Source organism: Hydractinia symbiolongicarpus, chromosome 11, assembly GCF_029227915.1.
Source record: "Hydractinia symbiolongicarpus strain clone_291-10 chromosome 11, HSymV2.1, whole genome shotgun sequence".
In the NCBI taxonomy this organism is placed as follows: Eukaryota; Metazoa; Cnidaria; class Hydrozoa; order Anthoathecata; family Hydractiniidae; genus Hydractinia; species Hydractinia symbiolongicarpus.
In genome coordinates this window covers 21,836,223-21,857,801 of record NC_079885.1, presented here as the reverse complement: position 1 = coordinate 21,857,801, position 21,579 = coordinate 21,836,223, and the positions used below count along the sequence as shown (strand labels likewise).

General features: G+C 34.5%; 2 protein-coding genes across 2 annotated transcripts; both read right to left on the bottom strand.

The window, feature by feature from the left end:
* Positions 1–1,457: 1,457 nt before the first annotated feature.
* Positions 1,458–7,029, bottom strand: LOC130614431 (thyroid peroxidase-like). Its single transcript, XM_057435861.1, has 5 exons — positions 6,823–7,029; positions 6,166–6,330; positions 3,445–3,667; positions 3,115–3,332; positions 1,458–2,648 (listed from the first exon to the last, which is right to left on the bottom strand). Exons 1-5 carry the CDS (start codon positions 6,872–6,874, stop codon positions 1,561–1,563), a joined length of 1,746 nt encoding a protein of 581 aa, XP_057291844.1. The 5' UTR covers positions 6,875–7,029; the 3' UTR covers positions 1,458–1,560.
* Positions 7,030–13,981: 6,952 nt separating this feature from the next.
* On the bottom strand, positions 13,982–19,998 carry LOC130614642 (uncharacterized). The gene is made up of 8 exons (XM_057436077.1): positions 19,932–19,998; positions 19,551–19,681; positions 19,000–19,085; positions 17,939–18,202; positions 17,363–17,532; positions 16,484–16,632; positions 15,568–16,030; positions 13,982–14,820 (listed from the first exon to the last, which is right to left on the bottom strand). Exons 3-8 carry the CDS (start codon positions 19,060–19,062, stop codon positions 14,730–14,732), a joined length of 1,200 nt encoding a protein of 399 aa, XP_057292060.1. The 5' UTR covers positions 19,063–19,085; positions 19,551–19,681; positions 19,932–19,998; the 3' UTR covers positions 13,982–14,729.
* Between the last annotated feature and the right edge of the window lie 1,581 nt (positions 19,999–21,579).

Sequence of the window (21,579 nt, the reverse complement as noted above, 5' to 3'; positions counted from 1 at the left end):
CCGCATTAATGCAGCATACCAGTTAATTGTATAGCAAAACAAATGTATACCACGCAAACTCATTATCATTACATGTGATTCCAACTTTTTATCTTTTTAACGGCTACAACACGAGTAGAAGAGCGAGCTGTGAAAGTATCATAGGTTTCGGAGAGTGTTGTAGTATTTCGCGCAAAACACCTGTCATATTGTATCAACGTTAGATTTCCAGGCAGGTTTGAAATATAGTCAAGGGTGTAACTTCCTAACTACGTTTAACTTACAGTACCACCTCGTTCCCAGGACCTGTTGTCGCTTTTTGTATATCAAACGGCGAGACGAACTTATCAATAAGCGCGCACCTATGACAGACAAAATGCCCTGGAAACGAAATTGCATACAGTAGTCTTAGCTAGCTAACCACCTGAAAATTCTGTTCACATTTTTGTTTACATATAGTTAGCCACACAATCCCAAGCTGCACCTTAGTTAAAAACAGTATAACATCTATAATCAATGACGCTGGCTAGCCAAAATCTTAATTTTTTTTATTTAAGGTTTTTACATGTGAAAACATAAAAATGAAATATTTCATAAAAGCAGATAGAAGATTGGAGATAACAAGTTCAAATTAAGACCTCCTAATTTCAACACGATCACTTCCAAATCATGGATCTGTTCGTTGTAATGTCTTTTCTGGCATGTAGAAACCGCGTAAAACTTGAATTGATTATTTCTAAAAAATCGGTAATTGGTTTACTAAACGCGAAAAAAAATCCAGTAAAAATATATCGCTTTTGTTTTTTGCACCTTGAAGATATCCTGCAGGGTTAGCACAACTAGATTTTCGCCGACAAAAAGACAGACTATGGGTGTTAGGAACTAGACAGCGTTTAAAAGCAGGTGTTACTATAGCCAAATTATATATTTGCTTTGAAACAAGCTGTGGCACTGTGACAAGAATCTAAAGTACTACGTTTTTGATGTTTTCTAATTCCTTTTCTCTTGCACGTGGTCATGTGAGCAAAGATCTGAGTAATTTATATTTTTAATTTTTACTTTAAAGTTGTTTTTAATCGACCCATCTATTTTAATTGGGTCGATAGAAAAGATAAGACCAATTACTTTTCTGCTTATGGGGTAAAATCTCTTTCGTCGCACCAATATGGCAATCTAATTCTTCTTATTTTCTACTAGGCCAAAAATATTTAATTATTCTTTCATACTCATTTATAAATTTCAGAAAAATTTAAACGCTTCCTTCAAAAGAGCATTGCCCTACAAAAAGCGCCCCCCCTTAGACAAATTCCCTCTCTTTTGACTTTTTTGATTTGCAAAACTCATGCAAGGATATTACAAATTTTCTTATCACTTGCCTATTTCCCAAATGGTAACATTATAAATTTGTGAGTAAATACTAAATCAAAGGGAATGTGAATGCTGTATATGACAAATGTTGTAGAAATAAAAATAAAAAATAAAAATAAAAAATATTCTTTTTGTGAATTAAGAATCTAACAACTATACAAATGAATTGATGGATATAAGTCTCTGCGAAAACAATAATGTCTTCACACTTGTTTACCATGCATTTAGGTTGGCTCCTCGAATTGATCCACATTCTCTTCTCCAATTTCCATATCCAAATACCTTCAACGCTTTTATCTGCACTGACACTACATCTTTAAGGGTATTGCATAAGACCTTTGCCATTGTCATTTTCCTTAATTCATTCCTCTGTCTGCTTGTGAAAACACCAGCTCTTTCGAAATACAACCGATCTCCATTACGTAATCTCTGGAATTGATTCTTTATGATACATTGAAAGGTCTCCCCCAACATTTTGCCACCCCTGTGTCGTTCAGCAATACCTGCTGCGAATATATCAATATCATTGGGATGTTTGTATAGCTTTCTAAAAGCTGTTCGTGCTGAAGAAGACATCAATCCAATCAGATCCGACCATTTTCTTAATCGCCTTAACTTGCAAACTTTTCGCCATGTTCCGTATGTTCGGATGCCGTTATCGCGTCCTCTTTGGATATTCAAAGCCGGTAAATCAGCATAGCCGCGCGTACCAACAGGAACAAACAATCGACGAGCTATACCGAATGCGAACTTAGTATCCACCACCTGCGACTGATTTTTTAATAAACCATACACTATTGGTTCTATGCCACGACGTCGAAGCGGTCGCGTGTCAAAGAAAGAAGCCTGGAGGGAGATATCATTAAAGGCTTTGTTGTAGTTCTTATCAAGCAGTGCCCAAGCATTTGGAACAAGACTGTGGCCGAATCTAAACGCAGCTGTAGAGAACACGCTTACAATGCTAGCATCCACACGAGAGTTGTATCGCCTATACCTCCCTGTGTTGACCAATGGAGGTAGAAATTCATTATAGACGATTCTCTGGTAAATACCGATGTTAATCTTTCGAGCTGTTTCAAATAGCCTTCGCTCATTCCAAGATCTATGACGACGTTTCAGTGCTTTCGCGATAAAGTTGTGGTGTCTTACCCAAATGGTGTGCATGGAACTTAATGCGATGTTCTCGTCTCCACGACTGTCACCAAGAAGAGAGCAGCCAGCCGGATTCTCGCAAGATGGGGACGATGCAGGGATATCAATAGGAAGTAGATTATTTCTGGTTACTTTTAACTGTCCACTTCCTAAACAGAGACGTTCCGAGATTACCTATCTAAAATTTATGTTTTTCATGAAGTTGTTATCAATGTTAGAGGGGAGATCAATAGTTACGCTCTAATAAGCAGACCCTTATTCCTAGGTCTTATTTTAATATTTTTGACGGACAGGTTGATACTTGAAAAATAGAAGCAGCAGTTACAGATTGAGTTTTTGGGCAGTTTTTTTTGAAGGGAGGGAGGAGAGAGAGGTACAGAGGCTTATTTATTATCACTTAAGAGGGGAAAGGAAAATGTAATGCCCCTATTCTAGTCGTGCTACATACACACGAAATAACAAATGCGATATACTGCTACCAACTTTGCTGCGAAAAGCAAATTCTGAGGATTTCTTTCACAACTTAACGACTATTTATTTTAATTTTAAAATTAAAAACGTATTTATGAAAGAGGAATTAGACATAAAAACAAATAAAGAGTTAGGCAAGCTTACCGTCTAGTTTCCTCAATTTTCGAAAGATTGTCTTATCGTTACTGTACACCTGAGAGAGATCGAGATATGAAGATAACACATTGATCTGTTCTCTTGTTGTCCTTCTTCCACCTTGTTGACAGACGGGAACTGAACGTGCAAAACTGGTACATCTACTTCCTTTTGGTGTAAATTTAATGGGAAAACACGGATATGCGAATGCACTGTTCGAGCCACACCTGAAACGAGGTACAAATTATATTGGTTTGCATCATTTGAATTGTTTACTGTGGTAATTATTTCTAAAAAATGATAGAATTTAATGTGACGCAGAAGAATGAATCAACTTACCCTTTGGAAACGTCACATTTAGGATGAGGTGTTAAGCCAATGTCATGGTCAATAAACTGTCCAAAAGCCATAAATAAAGTTGACAGCCCTCGAGCGCGTTGTTGATTTTTTCTCTGTACTTGAAAGACAGCTCGTGAGACTTGATGAGCGGTTGGAACAGTTGGTTTTGTTCCTGGAAACCCACGAGGTGCATCAATTTTTTGTCGATCCACATAATCAGCGGCTAAACAGAGAATAAGAGAGTGCTGAATCAAGACTTTACTCGTATGTGCTTTTCAATGTAGGGCGAAAGCGATCGATGGCCCAACGCCCAATGTCAATGCATTTTTTTCAAGTAAACTGTGCTCATTACAAGCGTAGCGCATAAACACGTCTTTGAATGGCGGCCAAAGGACGTCGTTTGCTGACGTCTTTGAGACACATCGAAGACGTTCTCATAGGTATTAAAAAGTATTAAAAATGACTTTTTTTCGTCCTTTTCAAGCGTTATACTGCCATGAAAGACCCGATTCAGATAATTTTAGCCGAGAAGGTAAGTCAAACGATAAATATACCAGTTTAACTTAGCAGCACATTGCTTGCGCCAACTCTGATACGATCACTTACAGGAGAGGAATTAAGATTTTTGTAGAGAACTAAAAAACTTTATGGAAACAAACTGACTGTATTTTAAGATATCTTATGCTTTTAGTGCGTCCTCCGCATTCAGGTGCTCGGTTGCTATAAGGAACTTATGTAGTAGCTAGATCAAAGTAGGATTTTGTGAAATACCAAGAAAGAAAGCAAAACAAGAGTGGCAACTAAGTACATGTTTGTTGGAGGTTAGCTATAAAACTTGTCGATATGTAGCTGATGTTTTAAATAATGTAACCATCTTTAAAATGAATACGGGCTTCTATTTTATGACACTTGCTCATCTTCAAAATACATGCAGTGTCTTTCATAGAGAGTGCTGCCTTTGCCGTGCCCATCTTTAAAATGCATATCGGCATCTATTTTATAACAACTGCCCATCTGAAAAATACATGTGGTGTGTTTCAAACAGAGTGCTGTTTTAACGTGCCCATCTTTAAAGTGCATATGGGCATCTATTTTATAACAACTGCCTATCTCTATAATAATAGCCGTAGTCTGTCTGTCTCTGCGCGTACCCCCCGCTGAGTTAGAAAATGATGTTACGGAAACACGAATATCAAATGCGATATCTTTTTATCCACTTTGTTGCGACGGGTAAATATAAAGGACGGGCGAAACCGTGGATTTTTCCACGGGTAACGACTAGTCTTCAAAATACAAGCGGTATTTTAAAGAAAGTGTTGTTTTTAACGTGCCCATCTTCGACACGGTTAAAACTTCTCAAAACACTCATTATATTCAGATAAAAATTTGATAATTCTATGTTGCCTTATTGTTAATTCCTTGTTTGATTCAACGTCGCGATCAATTATGTGACGATCTGATTTAATCACAAAATAATGGTATCAGTGTCTTAATGACTTGTTTTATATAACAGCCATAATGTTTTTTGTTGTCGTATACAGAAACTAATAACTTGAGGTCATACGAAAGGAGGTCGTTAAATTAATTCCTTTCGTGTGCGAAAGGTCACTCATTTCCGTGTAAGTACCCATTTTATGTCAAGCGGTTTACACTTTCCTGTCGTTATCAGTATTGAGGGCTGCAATTTATTTTTTAAAGCTAGCCACAAAAAGGTGTGTTTACTCGATGAAAAAGTTTTGCTGTAAAAAAATTTCCTTTGCATTTTCTAGCCAATCATGAATTTTCTTAGAATAACTTAGAAAAAAAAAAAATTATTAAAGACGTTTTCAGGATGTCAGAAATTTAAAATCCACACTGATTTCATGTTTTGAACAATATCGTAAAAAAATCATTGGCTTAGTTGACACCAATAAGTTTAGAAAACGCTTTTGTTATAGAGACGTTCTCCAAACAACCGATTCTTTTTCGGATTTTTTTCTCAGCTCTTGATGTTTTATTCGAGTGGAAAGCAACGCACGTTAAAAGTAAAGAAGCAAGCAAGCAAGAAAGATATATTTTTAAAGCCATCCTACCTAACTTGATAAGTGATAAAAATTATTTCTTTGCAAGGATCTTACCCGAAAAAAAATCAATTGTGTTTTCCTAACAAAGCAATTAATCTTTGTGCAACGACAGACTTAAATAGTTTGGTTGGAAATTTGCCCACAGAAAGACAAACAAATTAACAAGTAAAGAGAATCTGGCTAGCAGAAAATTTCCTTCAAGCTGTTAAGAAAGGCGTAATTTCTTAATTAAAAGGTATTTTTATTGCAAAATATTAATACTTAAATGATTATTTAGTAGAAGTCTTTTTTTTTAGTTTTGGGCAGATTTTTGTTGCCTGTTCAGGCGAAAGTTCCTGCGAAATTATCTACTCTCTGGATGAGAAGTTTGTAGCGAGCAAAATAACTATTTTTTATAAATCAAATTATATTAAACGCATTTAAAAACAAACAATAACCGAAGCGGTTTTACCACTAACACTAAGGCAACAGATAAATAAATTTCTTAAAAATAAATAAATAAATAAATAAATAAATAAACATAAAAAATCCGTATAGACGGATACAGCGAATATTGATCGATACGGCGCCCTAATTAATTTTCTTTACTCTCGTTGCATTTTAAACACTCTCACCCACGGGTGTAAGTGAACAAACAAACAAGGAGGTTTAAACTTACGTTGCAGTCTAGCTAGGACGGTCCTAGCTGCTCCCTGTGTCTTTTTTCTCAAGTTGTTGCAAGTTCCATCAATCGTCCGAAATGAATTTTTTCTGTTGAATCCAATACATGAAGTTCTTTTCACCACATTTTGGCAATTACTTAATGTATTCCCAAATGAATACGCTAAAATCAAAATAATAAAATAGTAATAATATTGATAAAATTGGAAATGTGAACCTTACAACAAGGCATAAGCGAACCTACAAATGCTTAAGATGATGAATCTACAGATGGAGAGCCTTAGTGTATTATTAAGGACCATTAAGGACCTCCTTCACAGGACTTAAATTAATAACAAAATCAAAAGGAAATGAAAAGATCATCCTAGCTCGGTGATGTAAATAATATCATGGAGTTACGTAGAACTATTCCAGAGTATGTATAGTCTTGTACAATTCGTATCATGGACTCAAAACACAAACAAACAAACACTTTTACATTTTCTTCTCTAACTGCATGAAATAGTCATAAATGCAATGTATTTTTACACCTAATTATAGTGAGCTAAATCCTGTTTTTGTGTTTCCTTGACCCCTACGTAGCAAACTCATCTTATATTTATTACGCTAACTTCCTTATCTCGTTCATGCAGTTATATTCAATCAATCTAGCTACCTGTCACTGATGCTATGCACGTCGCCAGTACAAAACAAGTAACAATCCTCATTTTCTTCTTCTTCCTCTTCTTTCTCTTTTTTGTTTCCTACTATTTTTTCTTCCAAAGAGCAGTATTTGTTAAAACTCCTTCTGCAGTCAATCTCTTAACTGCTCTGTCGATTGGTGCAGTTTGTAATACCCTCAAACAAAACCCCAGTCCTATTTATGGTTTAATACCACCTACGTAAACAACCCACTTCAATATGGCAAAAACAGAAACATTCTACCCATTATATTATTTTCCATTGTTTATATCTAGAAAAATCAATTAACAGAGAATGCACTGCAATTAATATCTTTTTATATTGGTTTCGTTACGATGTATCTATTCATCGACGTGTATTCATTTAAGCGTTAATTTGGGGTTGTTAACCTTTAGACTCTTTAACACATACTTATATTGCATCTCTGTATGTATTTCTTTCCTTTGTTTTACGTATATAGCATTTTATTGCAATATGTAAAATAAACGCAGAAATAAAGTCGTTTTTATGACCGCCCTAATTACGCCCATCGAACTGACTTTGAGTTGGAGAGAAAGACGGAAGTCGAATACTGTGATAAAAAAGCAATTTGACACTTTTGTGGTGCTGGTTATTATCAGCAAAAAAAAATTTTTCACACTAAAAACCCAGTTCTTGTATTAAGAGCCAAAAGATTTTGTTTGAGAGGTCTAACTGAATAAGTTCTTGAATATATAAGGACACTAGCTCAAAGGGGACACTGTTTTAGGATAGGATGTTGTTATTGAATATAAATATAATTTTGGTTTTTATTTAAATAACTTTAGAATAGAGAATATATAGATTAATATAAATATATAATATGAAGGATATAAGTTGTTTATAGGTTGCATTGTGACTTATAATTTCATCCTTTTTTGAGCTCTATCTTTTTGCCTATTAAAATCGTTTTTGAGGAAAGAAAGGGATTCTCATTGAAGCGAGGGATCAATAAGGAAGTGAGGCGCCTAATTGAAGGAAGCACTCTTTTGAGCTGCAGGGGCGCTAATTCGAGAAAAAAGCTAGTGTATGCAATAGTGAAATTGAAATGAAACTATTGTTATTTTTTTGATATAGGATAGTAAGTAGTGAGAGACGTTACTGCGTCATACTCTATGCATAGCGGATATAAGTAATGTACAGAGAAAGTAAAACTATTTTGCTAAACCATTACCATCAAAGATTATATTGTTAGAAATATGTTTATAGAACACTCGATTTCAAATAACCTCGTATAAAAACCCATGTCTTATGTTAATAAGAGGTAGTTCTTTAAGCAGCTTATTTTCTCATATAATTACTTACTTCAAAATCATACTTATATGTTTATTTTTTTCTATTTCAATGTTCCTTTAGGACTTCCTTATTTTAATACAGAACTTTGCTTGAGGGTAAAAATGTCTCTTTTGTTTATCGCTAACTTTAAGTTATTCAGTAGGACCACGATATATATAATCTCAAAAGAAAATGAAAAAAAAAAAGTTATAATATCCAGGGTTTTGTACGGATATTGTGAAAAAATGCAGGTTTTTGTGGAACTATTAATTATATCTCATGAAGTAAGTTGTTCACTTGGCATTCATTCTGAGTACCGAAATTTGATACTTTTAGTGCTGACGAAAAACATCGCCGCTAATTTTGCAAACGTCAAATATCTTAAGTACTACAGTTTAGAAGCACTGGAACTCTTTCTTGAAATTTATTTATTTATAGTGCCGGCGAAAGAATTGAAGATGATGATCCAAAAACGCTGAAAGAACTTTCTTTTCTTCTCAGATTCCGCCAGAATTTTTTAATAGCAAGTTTACATAGTGAATTTCTGAATTGCCTTGAAAAACAAACTCTTTAAGAAATACTAGTTGTATGACAAAAAAACATCTAAAGAGAACTAAAGGGAACAAGAAAATGCATCAAGGGGATGCTAAAACTAATTGTTATTTTCAGAGGATATATACGAAACAACCTGGAATACGCTAAATCTTTCCTCCAAGGCTAAATATTACAAAAATTATTCTTTAAATCCGTTTTCAAATTTTATGATTTGCTGAGAAAAGTAGAGAGTTAGTTCGTTGTGTTTTTTTTATGAATAAATTTCATTGATCTTTCTCGCCGATAAACAAAATTTTGATTGTTTGTACCGTTGTGACATTTTCAGACGTCAAGGGAAAGTCAAAATTGTTAATTAAATGATGAATAAATACTTTTCGAATGTTTCACGTTTTTCAGTCAATTAGTCGAACTTTATTACATAACTGAATTAATGAAATTTCTTTTTAGTTAGGATGGTAGAGTTTGTGTTTTTCTCTCACATCTACAAACTGCCGATTCAAATTCCATATCAGCGCTATTGATATTGGTTGTGCTGAAACTGAAACAAAGCTATTTTAACCGCCCACCTTGCGGGGGTTTCGCCTTTGAAAGTTTCGATAACACAAATATCAGCAGAATTTTTATGGTTGCCTAAACAGCTAATTTTGGCGGCAAGAGAATTGTTTGTTTCTTTTTTTCAAAAGAGCTTTTTTTTAGATACAGAAACATACACGAAACGTACCCATTTATGAGGGACCACACCCAAGGGACCAACTGTGTTAAAAGGGACTACAATTAATTATGAGAGACGTAAATAAAACCCTCCTTACGGGGTTGGAGCCCCACTTTTCAATAACAATTTATAAAATTTTTTTTAGAATTTCTTTACTATTGAACACTACTAAACTCTTATTTTGTTTCTGTTTCTTGCGCTGATTCCAATAAAGAAAAATTTGCCTGAAAATACGTTCACAGATAGAAAAACATCTAAAAAGCCTTGAGGATGAATTTGCTCTCACGTACAGTGGATTCGTGACTCTCTCTATCTCGACTCCCCTCTGTGTCAAATATATTTCTAAGTTGAGCAGAATCGTCGTTCTATTGGATATTATGTTGCTCCTAACTTAGTCTTCTCTTTTTGTCCCGAATTCTCTCTCTTGAATATCTTTCAAACTCGAACAAATATCTTATTACATGGCCGCTTTTTCTCCCTCTCCTTTCGAACTTTTTTTCTTAGGGCCTTTCTACACTACAAAATAGAATAAAGAAACGTGAAATTAATTTTTTTACAGTAATACAGCAGAAGGATTTAAAATATCATTCAAAGTTGGACAAAAGACGATGGAAATCACTTAAAAAAAGACATCAAGGAAGAACAACATCGTCCCCAGGGCTCTTTTTCTCTCTTAAAAAATCTCGGACATTCACGAATAATAGAAATTTGTGATAAAAACTCAATGTGTTTGACTTTTTTGCGATTTTTGCAGTTTTTAAAAACTTCGCAAAATTCCCCGCGGATGGCAAGGTCAATCGTAAATGTTTTGTCCGCAAATGCAAAATGTTGCTGTAAAACTTTCTTCCCTTAAAATAAAAATCCGCTATGTTCGGAAGACAAAAACTTTATTTTTTGATATCGTCTCTCTGTCTTGAATTTTCTTTGTCTGTAAGAAATCCTTTGGTTCCATGCATGTTCGATATAAAATTGCTCTACCTGTAGTTTATGAAATAAAAACGGAACAAAACGAAAAATAATGGTGTTATATAAGTGGACAAGGACATCTTAATCGCGGATCTTTCAAACAGGGTATAATCACCAAAGAAACCCGGCTGATTAATATCTTATTTTGTCATTGACGTAGTTAAGAATTTAAATTAGAAAGGGATTGGGAAGGAGGAAGATACATGTGAAACAACCCAGGGTATATTTTCTTTATATTTTGCTTTGTAAAATTTAGGATTTCATTTCTTTTTGCAATGTTGTTGCACCAACCCTAACGAGTAGTGGAAAAGCACAATGGCCTAGAAATGTGAGATAAACCCGTATAATTAAAAAATATATAGCGCATTCGGAATGCCAAACAAAATTGACGAAATTGCGGTTGAGGTTGGCTTCCATCGCGTCTACATTTACAATAATTAACTTTGAATTTCATAATGGAGAAACAATCACAAGGAAATTAATTATAGATCGTTAAATAACGTTCCATTTCAAAGATGACTCCACGTGTTGTATTTCCTTATTGATTTTTTCTTGATCTAGAACACTTATCTCTGGTCGTTTAGCTAATAATAATAACAACAATATTTATTTCATATTTGATTCAATTTTTCCACAAAATACTACGAGCTTCGGACGATGAAGTTTGTTGTGATGATATGGCGCCAAATTTGAAAAATAAACAGACCGGAAACATTGAACCACAAATGGAACCCGCAATATGGTGGCTTCATATTTAATAAAAAAGGTAAAATATCTGAAATTTAAAGAATATTGATGCACATTTTTTATAATGTCTGCTTAATACGAAGTATTTATATTGAGAAATTTTATTTGGCACGAAAAAATTTTTTCGTCTTATTGAGTTTATAGAGGGACTTTTTTTATAGGAATGGAGCCTAAGATCTATTCGTTCCAAGTGTTCGTCTTATAGAGTTGTCCGCTTTAGTGCGATTCCCTGGTAGAATGAGAAGCTCAGCGATGAACATGGTACATGCATTGCCTGACTCTATTCAAATATCATTTGTTGAATTAAGAAATCTTCAGTACCATTTGAGGTTTAACAATTCATAAGGATCATCTCCGCTAATGATCGATAAATTTGATAGATATATCTATAATAGCTACTTTAACCCAACCTTGTCCTCAGGGCTCTTTTTCTGACAATCTGGAACAGCAAGATTATCAGAAAAGCCCCGGAGAGAAAGTGTACTTTAACCTTCATTGCCCTCCCTAATATAAAGTTTTATACATTACCACATATGCCAGCGTGGTGGACACATATCGTGGGTGTTGGAAAGAAGTATTTTAATGTTGAAAAGCTAATAACTTGTTTTTTTTAAATTCAGGAGCTACTTACCCTCAGTACACACGTCTCCTTGTAACACAACAAAGAGGAGGGGGAAGGGCGTGGGCGGTAGTTTAGTGTAATTTACAGAATAATGAAGTGCAACAAGCATGCGTTATGTATGCGACGAAATATATTTATAGGAAAACGTAGAATCGTCGAAACTAAATTGTAAAAGCAGTCATGGATTTGACAGGTGACAAAACAAATTGCAGCTGCCGCTCGATAAGTGGAACTGTCCAGGCCCCGAAAAAATTGGTTTCACTTAGCAAATGTTCCACTTATCTGGATTTTCTTACATCGGTGATTTAATAAATTTTTATATGCGTTCAGTTTTGAAAAGTAGTGATAACATATTTCCCGATGGCCAACCAATCGTTAATTGATGCTCCCGCTATATCTTGTTGCAAAACTGTTTTAATGACTTCCTTGTCAACATTACCTCGTGTTGACATCAAACGAGACTTTCTCAAGTGGAAAAAGTGGGATGTCTTAAACTTAGAACGAAAGCAGACTGTTTTGTCTCTTTGTTATTTTTAATGATGCTAAAAATGTTTTAATATGATTTATTTGCATCACGTATATGTCAGATACTTAAATTGTGCGGTTTTGTGTTTTTTTTGCTGAATTAACAAAAATTGTAGCAGGAAAAATATTACGTGCGGTTAGAAACAAGAAAATGCAACCTAAATCCTGATGGAATATGATTTATTGATGCATTTATTGGTGATGTATACCTCTTGGTTTCTTCTTATCGATATACAACAAAAACATACAGTAGGGAAAACATGAAATGTAAAACACAATTCTTCATCTAAGTTAACCTTCGCACTCATTCATCAATCCCTGGTCAGTCAGTTTATAGCTCAGCCTTGGTCACTTACGTTGGATTGCATCATAAAGCAATTTGGTGACGGAAAGACACTGTTAAATTTTACATTTTTTTATGCATTTTTTACAATTTTACATTTTTGTACAAAAGTGTGATTTTTTTTGGAAATCATGGCACCCAAAGAGATTGTACATGGGTCAGCCGTGAGAACAATAAATGGTGACGTTGCAATAAAAATATCATCAGTAAAATAACATCTTCAATTGTTAAAAATACTGTTTTGTCCGTCCCTGATGCAAAGTTTAGTTGACTTATTGGACCTATCCCCCCCTCCCCTCCCCTCCCCTCCCCTCCCCTCCCCTCCCCTCCCCTCCCCTCCCCTCCCCTCCCCTCCCCTCCCCTCCCCTCCCCTCCCCTCCCCTCCCCTCCCCTCCCCTCCCCTCCCCTCCCCTCCCCCTCTCCTTCCTCTCTCTTTATCAATAACTTTTTATTAGAATAGAAAACACTCAGTAAGACGCTGTATTTTTATGACTTATGGCAGCTTTGGCGTTCCATAAAAAAAAATTCCATGATGAAAGAACTAATACCTTATTCCATGAAATTAATAAGTCAAGAAATTAACGCAAATTAAATTAACGCGGGTCAATGAATTTATTTTGAAAAACCGCGTTAATTTCATGGTTCAACCCGTGGAAAAATACACGGGGTCGCCCGTCCTTTATGCATCGCATTTCTTGTTTCCGTGACAGGACGCGTCTTTCGCGGAAAGACAGACAGGCGACGGTTATTATTAAAGAGACATTTCTTAATTTTTTTCCAAAAGAAAATGTTTTCTAATGACTGAGCCTCAGCATTAATCTTTTTGAAAGATCGAGCTGTAAAGATCCATAAAGAATTCTTTCCAAAAAGTTACTAGGGTAATACTATACCCGATATTTTAAAAGCATAGGGTTAATTGTTGTTGAACTTGGTTACAACGGTAGAAAATTTCGAACGCTGTTAGTGTTTCGAAAACAAAAGCGTAGAACGGCTAGAAGTACGGAAGCCGATAGGTGCAAAAAATCTTTTCCGAAATAAGTGAAAATCTCTTTCAAAATGGTGAAAATCTTTTTCAAAATGGTTAAAATCTTTTTCAAAATGGTGAAAATCTTTTTCAAAATGGTGAGAATCTTTTTCAAAATGGTGAAAATCTTTTTCAAAATGGAGAAAATCTTATTCAAAAACATTTTCACCATCTCAAAAACATTTTCACCATCTCTCGACAAACATTTTTACTATTTCTCGGCAAACATTTTCAACATTTTGAATAACATTTTCACCATTTCGAATAATATTTTTACTATCTTGAGAAACATTTTCATACAATTTCGAAAAAAGATTTTTGCACCTATCGGCTTCCGTATAGAAGGGTGTTTTTAAAATTCTATATAATCCAATTTCATTAATAAATATCACAAAATACAAAAGAACTCGATAATTTACAAAAATAATAAAATATACACAATAACAAAGAAACTTTTAAAAATGTCATAATCGTCCAGCATTATGTAAGTTTCCGATAATGATCACGTGATCAAAGAACAATAGAAGCAACCAGTCAAAAAACGCAGTAATTATTCTGATCGCAAAAAAATCATTGCGAACCAGTGTATATTCGCACCTTAACATACTTGATCTCTTGACTAGATCTCGCTTTCTTAAAAGATGGGTGGTAGACATTAGCTACCACCCATCTTGTTTTCACAATCTCACTGCCATTATAACTTTTTGCTGCCATCCAACTGTCGGCAAAACTTCTTTGCTGTAATGAGGCGCCAAAATTACCTTGGATATTTTTTGTGGATTGCAAATTGACCTTATGGAAGTACATTTTTAGAAATTAACAAATGGAGTAAAAGTAAAAATAAGGGAAAATAAAGCTGTGGGAATTTAGTAAGTATAAAGTGTAGTACTATTTCTTGCACAAAATTTAGCCACTTCTCCTCTTGTTATTATTTTCAGATAAGGCAATCATGTAATACTTTCTCGTATGGCACCCTAAAATATTTGATTCCGATTATTTTTTTAAAAAAAAGTTTCAAAATAATTTGCTCTGGTTAATATCGAAATTTATCTAAAAGATGTCTATGGAGTTGTATGAAGTAAGCCAAAATTGTTTTAAGATGCAACAATGCCACTGTCGATTGTAGATTCCATCTCATGATCACTGTTTCTAAACGAATGCACTCGCGTGTGTTTTCTGTTCCATCTACAAAAAAAAACACAAGAAAATTAATAAAACTTAGGTCCATTCACAAATACAGAGGTTACGGTCTTAAAAATTAAAGCACGTGAAAAAAGTATCCAGACACCAGACCCCTTCCCAAATTGTTCTAACATCAACTATTATTTTCCAATACATTTTTTAAATTAATGTTGTTTCGGCAGAACATTTTTTATACTATATTAAAGTTGCATCAAAAAGACATTCAAAACAAAAACGATCAACAACAATAAAAAATCTGGTTCAGTAACTTCCACAGCAGTGTTTTTTTATTGTTTGATATGCTGCTAAACATGCTCCATTCCACTTCCCTTTGAAGTGTTTATGGACGTGCCTCTTAACGTTTGAACGCCGACCCTTAAGTGCTCAATCTCCGTTACACTAAAGATGGCAGCATTTTTTAGATTTTTTAATATTTACAAATTTCTCTCAGGAAGGTAAAGGGTTGAAAGGTACAATATTGCTTTAAGGCAGGGAAGGAGTTGAGAAGTAATATGGCGGATGCTCAGATAATAAACGCTGCGGACCTCATAGCGATTAAATAAAAAGCTGCCTCAACGGAAGTGAATCTACAACAAATGACAATAAGAAAGTCTCTGAAAAGACTAATTAATTTCTTCGATATTTCATTTAGACTAACATGCCAAAATTCAAATATTGTAAAAAACATTCGGCTCTAATTGTGGAAGAAAATCATGTCAGAACAAATGGAATCTAGCAAGAATGCATTACCTCATTCGAGCCACCGTTGCAAATAACAATGCCATAGCAAATAAAACACCTGCGCAGGAGCTTAATATATATTGTAGCTCTCTCTCATCATTTTTATCTTTTTCTGACATTGCTTTTTTTTGTTTTGTAGTTGTCGTCGGGGGCGTTGTAATTAAAGTCGGTAACGTTGCCGTTGATTTCAGGGACGTTGTAGATGACGTCGATGCCGTTGCAAATGACGTTAACGCTGTTATAACTGACATCGGTGCCATTGCAATTGACGTCAATTCCGTTATAGCTGACGTCGGTGCTGTTGGTGTGTTTTTAATGCTCACAGCTGTAGAATAACTTAAAAAGCTTGAGGTGATTAGTAAAACTCTCGCCGATCTTGTGGTCATCAGAGATAATTTCTGTGTTACGATGTAACTTAACACTTGTGTTGGATGGATAGAAGATAAACTGATTACAGATGAGGTTTTGTTTGCTATGGAGGTAAGATACTAATAAACTAGAAATTCTTAGTGAAATAAGTTTGTTTCTACAACATCTGCACATTGTGTGGCCTGGATAAAATTGTATTATTTTTGTTGATCTTCTAGGTACAACTTCATCCCCAGGACACTTCTTTTTTTAACAAATCGCCGACCGAGATTGCCAGGAAGAGAAAAAGGACCCTGGGTGATCAAAGCGAGGCCATTTTTAATTTTTATATTATTATTCTTCTTCCCGGGTTAAATTTCAATATTAAATTTCATTAATATCGAATTCGTGTACATGATAGTTTAGTAGGCGACGTTTCTGGATAAGGGAAGAAGGACAAGCAAGCGAGACTGAAAAGGTATCTCAAAGTTTTTATTTCTTTTTGATAAAAAGATGTACTGGCCTTTTAAAACTTTCCTGCAAAGTCGTCGAAGAAAGCATTATATTCACTACGTACATTGAAGGCAATTCGATAAAGGGTCTTTCCAGCCTTGTAAGCAGATTTTAGTATTGTTTACACAAGTATAATGTCCGCCATTATTGTCACGTGGTACACACTGTTCTATCAAGCAGTCTGGTAATAAATAGTCTTGATCACATGACGCGCTAAATGAAAAAAAACAACAACATATTTTATGCACTGCAATATGTAAGAATCTATAACCCGCAAAAAAATATTGGCATAACAGTACTTTTCCAAATATTCTTTAAAGATAGTAAAAATCATTATGTCGCCAATTGGTGCATAGACGTTGGTTAGGCTAGCAGCGTTTCAAATGCGCAAATCGCAAATAAATTTGATAAAAATGGATAGTGGACATATTGGATGGTTGTATCTTTTGCTTCATTGTTGTCTTTTTCTAAGCTTTTAAGCACAGAGAAACCTCTCTCCAAACAAGCAATAGTTCTTTAGGCAAATTAGTCAAGCGCACCTTTCCTGATTCCCACGAACAGGTATAGTATTTGTCAAAGAACAAGGATGAAGAAAAGTAAACTAAGCTTTTTTAGACGCAACCTCGTCCCCAGGGGCTTTTGCCTTTTTTAACATTAAAACCGGCGGCGAAAAAAACTTGTTTAGCCGTAAAGTAAGCACTAGCAGCTTTGACATAGGCAACTAACCTGGGGACGAGGATGTTTTTGTCTGTGTTTTGCAAGATCTATATATTTATTCATAGTTTCTCTGACCCGAGATATTTTTACCACATTCAATGTTTTCACTTGCAAAAGTAATTCAAATAAAAAAACGAGTCACCCTCGTTCCCAGGATATTGATACGAGAGAAAATAATACCAAAAAGGTAACAATTTCTGTGAACGAGGGTGAATTAAAGTGTTACCTGACTTTAATTGTCATGGTTTTTTCATCGCCAAAAATTATAGGTGGAAATGAAAACTGGCTCCATTGTTTGTGTTTGAAAGTTGTGGCGGGAATATTGAATGTCTTGGTGATGTTTGTAACAAGAAAATTTGTGTCAACGTGAAACAATCCTTGTAAGTGAAATATATTCTAAACAGAACGGATTGCGAGTGATAAACAAAAAAAATCAAGAAATCAAACTCCTTCTGAACTAATTTTGTCAGAATATGTATACGACGAATCTACGGTCGCCATGGTTGTCATTCAAGAACGAGTCCAGCTTGGAATTCTACGGCTTTCTTTTGACGAAAAAATTAAACAAGTTGTTTTTTTTTGTTAAAAGTAGGCGTTATAAAACAACGGTGGGCAGCTGATGTAATAAAAATGACGCCAAAACGACGTCAAAACGACGTCAAAGTGACGCCAAACATCGTCCAAGACACTCAAAGGTTCCTTGAAATAGCAAAACTACGTTATATGCAGTTAAAGTTGAGTTTAGATGGTACTTCCGATGTGCTACCTTTTTATTTCAAATTAAAACTATATATATAATTACCTTCCATTTTATAAAGCGAAATGATATAAATTTGCTGACGTCATCATCTCGGTACTTATCTCCATCTTGTATGTCAGGCATGGTTTTGTTTCCAATATCGCATGTATGTTTTATGCTACTTACACAGAGGTTTAACGCATTTAAGCATTTATAGCGACATGTACTTGCACCGCCTTTGAGGCAACATGCACCGTCATCGGTGGTGTGTGTTGGGTTTTCATATTTGATCAATTTAATTCCAAGTGTACCCAAGCTGTTTCCAAGCTAAAATTCAAAACATTTATAAAATCATAAATGTTAAACTCTTGAAACTTTCTTCCAAAACCTTTTTGAATAGGGTTTAAAGTTTACCATAAAATCTACATTATGCTCCTCCGACAGAAAGCGGCTCGCATATCTACAGAAGTAACCTGTCTACAGCGCGCCCTTATACTTTCCTTTGAGCGCTCGCTATAAGACGTTTCACTGTACAAGAGATTTACAGAAGTAACCTGTCTACAACGCCCAGTTATACTCTTCCTCAGAACGCGTTCGGTAACATATAACTGCACAAGATTGCCGTACAAAAAACACGTCTCTTCTATATTTACTTATTTAAGTCTTCTTTGGATTTTATGGATATAGAAAATACGTACCGTATGATTTGATATTTTAAATCTGCCTTTTAATATTATAGAACAAAAAATATAGTCAAATCGTTTTAAATATCGCATTTCGTGTACAGCAGCTATCGCTACTGTGGTACCATTTTGCGCAGAGGCATACAAATTTGCGTTTTTGCGATTTGAATAAACAGGAATGGTTTTTCACACTATATACTTCTTTGACACCTAGGTGCCCATTCAGTAAAGTTAGAGACTACTGCAACTAGATAAAAAGCAAATATATTACCACAGTGGTTTCCTGAATAAAACCTTGAAGTAAAAAAAAAGGTCTATAAACACTTTGATTAGAAGACTGACTAACCAAAAAAGGAGATTAAATAAGCTAACACATTATTCAATTCAAAATGTCTTAATTGATATAAAACTTTAACTAATATCTGTAATAACTACGCTTACCTTAACGTTGGCAAGAAGAAACAAAAGCAAAAAAATCTGGTGTAATGTTTTCATGCAGTGCATATCTTGCTTTGTGTAGCAGGCGACTATAAAAATAAAAATCAAATTGTTTTTATAAGTTAGTGGTTGAAGAGATGGTGCTTAGGAACTTCTAAATGCTAATGTGTAATTTAAGGACCAGATTTGCCACAAATAAATAAATACAAAACATAACTGTGGTTTCTTTTTTTAGCACTGTTTATTTTCGTCCTCGGGTTTAGGTGACGACAAAAAATGAGAAATGTAATCCGAAAAGTAAATATTTTTGAGAGATTATGAACGATGGCAAAACAAAGAGAGACAGAAAATTAACATAAAAGGAAAGTAAAAAGTTAATATAAAGGAAAATTAACTCAATCATAAATATATCAATTTGCAAGCCAAAATTTAATCTTCTCCGGAATCCTATTTGTTGGGGATTTGCAGTGTTTATTAACAGTACGTTCGTTATTCAAAAAGGCTGGCCAAAATTTCGGTAACAAATTTAAAATTAATTCAAATTTTTCTTTTACCTTTCCAGTACTTTCCAGTCAATCTTTACGATCTCACCACGCCACGACCTTTCGCTATTCTTTCTCACCTGCTCATACAAATATCTCAGCTGTGATTTTTTCAATTCAAATACCTTTGTCAAAGTTGACAGCTGGAAAGGAACCAAAAAAATCATCATCCGATATAAAGTGAATTCAAATGGTTTTTACAGAATCCCAATAGCATTTTATTTGTTTTCGAGAAATTTTATCTATATACTGAGTGTAAATTCTTGCTGAAAAATGCACAACTTATAACATTCCTTTTAATTTTTCCTTTTATGTTACATTTTTAAAAACCGCGACTTTGAAAACAAAAACAACACCACGTGACAATAACAGTAGCAGAAAACAGTCGCCCACCTCACTTTAAATGTAAGTCGCCCAAAACGCTTATCCAGCACTAAATCAATCATTATTTACTTTGCGTTTATTTGTTGATTTAAACAGAAAATAATTGAAGTAGGCTTCTTTATTGTCACTGTAGTTCTTGTCATCATTGATATGACATGTTTACCAAATAATAACACTGCTGTAAATCCAGCTTGAATTATATACTAGCCGCATAAATACTACTTATTTGTCTACAGACGATATATTAGGTGGTCTGTATTTACGTCATGCTCGATTAAGAGATTATAATTCGATAGCAGAACAAAGTCGCTGAAGATCAGCGGAAAAGACCAATTTAGATCAATCTATACCAAATATGATGTTGTCCTGGTAGTCGGGATGATGCAAAAGGACGTAAGGTTTGATAAAACAAAAAAAAAAACTAAAGAAGTCCTTCTTAAGGCACATTTAGAGTTCTGAACGTAAACTCATTTAAATTTACTTTTGAAATATTGCATGACATATTATATCAGTCTAAAAATAATGTTCTAAACTAGTTTAATTGGGATTGTGAAGCATAGCTTACCTCCTAAATGAACCTTTAATACAATTGTGGAGACCTTTTGGCACTTCAGTTAATAGGTACTGATACTGTTGTGTAATGATAGTTGACTGTGCTGACTGTCTTGAAAGTGAAGTTTTAGTGCAAATTTTTACCTTTATTCTCAAAAAAGGAAACTTCGTACTCATTCTTTTTGTTATTGTTCGAAACCTACCAGTTGATGCAAAAACTGGTACAAAAGCTGTCGAGGTGTGAAATTTTTTAACATGTCGAAATTTTATGTACAGGAAGTTTCCTGCAAAAAGCCCTTTTATTGATCAAGTGTCCGATAATGTCTGGCAACATCACATTCTAATGGTGCTTTGGCCTACTGAAGTATTTAGAATTCTCAAGAGCTTTGCTACAAAACATGTAAAACAAGAAAGAAGCATGAAGTTCTTAAACCTGCTTTAACAACGTTGCATCGTAAGAAGTTGGAAAATTTGGTCAAAAATCTTGCAAAAATGGTCTATTGTTAAAAACTTCTTCAGTCAAGTAACTCTGGAAATGGTGTTGGTGAAACGAGCTGACCACACCCTTATGCTGGCTTCAATAAACAGTCATTTTCCATGATTTTTCGTATAAAGCAGAAGCAGATCACGATTTAAAATTGGGGAGTAAATATCTCTTAAATTGCAAAAAATATAATTTTACTTTGTTGATGTGTTTATTTTCTGACACTGAATACAAATGTTTTGTTATTGTCTGTGGTCAAACGTGCGGTTTCTTGGAACAACACACCAACAAAAACATAATATTTTGATTAGCTGTTACGTTGGCGGCTTGAACATAAAGGATTTTTATTTTGTGCTATGTCATAGTAAATATATTTTTAATTGTTAAGCTTAAATGGTAGCCGAAATGGTAGCTGAAATAGTAACCAAAATGGTAGCCAAAATCTTACTGAATTCACACTTTTCATGTTGGCAGTGTTGCAAAACGATCACTGTTCCGGATCATTATAGTGACCACACTTCACATGGTGCGATTCAAAAAGCGATGAAAATCATACTGCGACGATGTGGAATGATTTGGCTTAGGAATTGTGAATGTATCAAATCGGATAAAAAGTAGAAA

What these genes read in the sequence shown, in the direction of transcription:
- LOC130614431 (XM_057435861.1), bottom strand. Translation starts at nt 6,874, where the DNA reads ATGAGGATTGTTACTTGTTTTGTACTGGCGACGTGCATAGCATCAGTG. An exon ending in GTGCATAGCATCAGTGACAG is followed by an intron (nt 6,331 to 6,822) that starts GTAGCTAGATTG and finishes TTTTGATTTTAG; the next exon opens with CGTATTCATTTGGGAATACA. An exon ending in AAAATTGAGGAAACTAGACG is followed by an intron (nt 2,649 to 3,114) that starts GTAAGCTTGCCT and finishes GTCTCTGTTTAG; the next exon opens with GAAGTGGACAGTTAAAAGTA.
- LOC130614642 (XM_057436077.1), bottom strand. Translation starts at nt 19,062, where the DNA reads ATGCACTGCATGAAAACATTACACCAGATTTTTTTGCTTTTGTTTCTT. An exon ending in TTCGCTTTATAAAATGGAAG is followed by an intron (nt 17,533 to 17,938) that starts GTAATTATATAT and finishes CGTTCTGTTTAG; the next exon opens with AATATATTTCACTTACAAGG. An exon ending in ACCATGACAATTAAAGTCAG is followed by an intron (nt 16,633 to 17,362) that starts GTAACACTTTAA and finishes TTTTTCATTTAG; the next exon opens with CGCGTCATGTGATCAAGACT.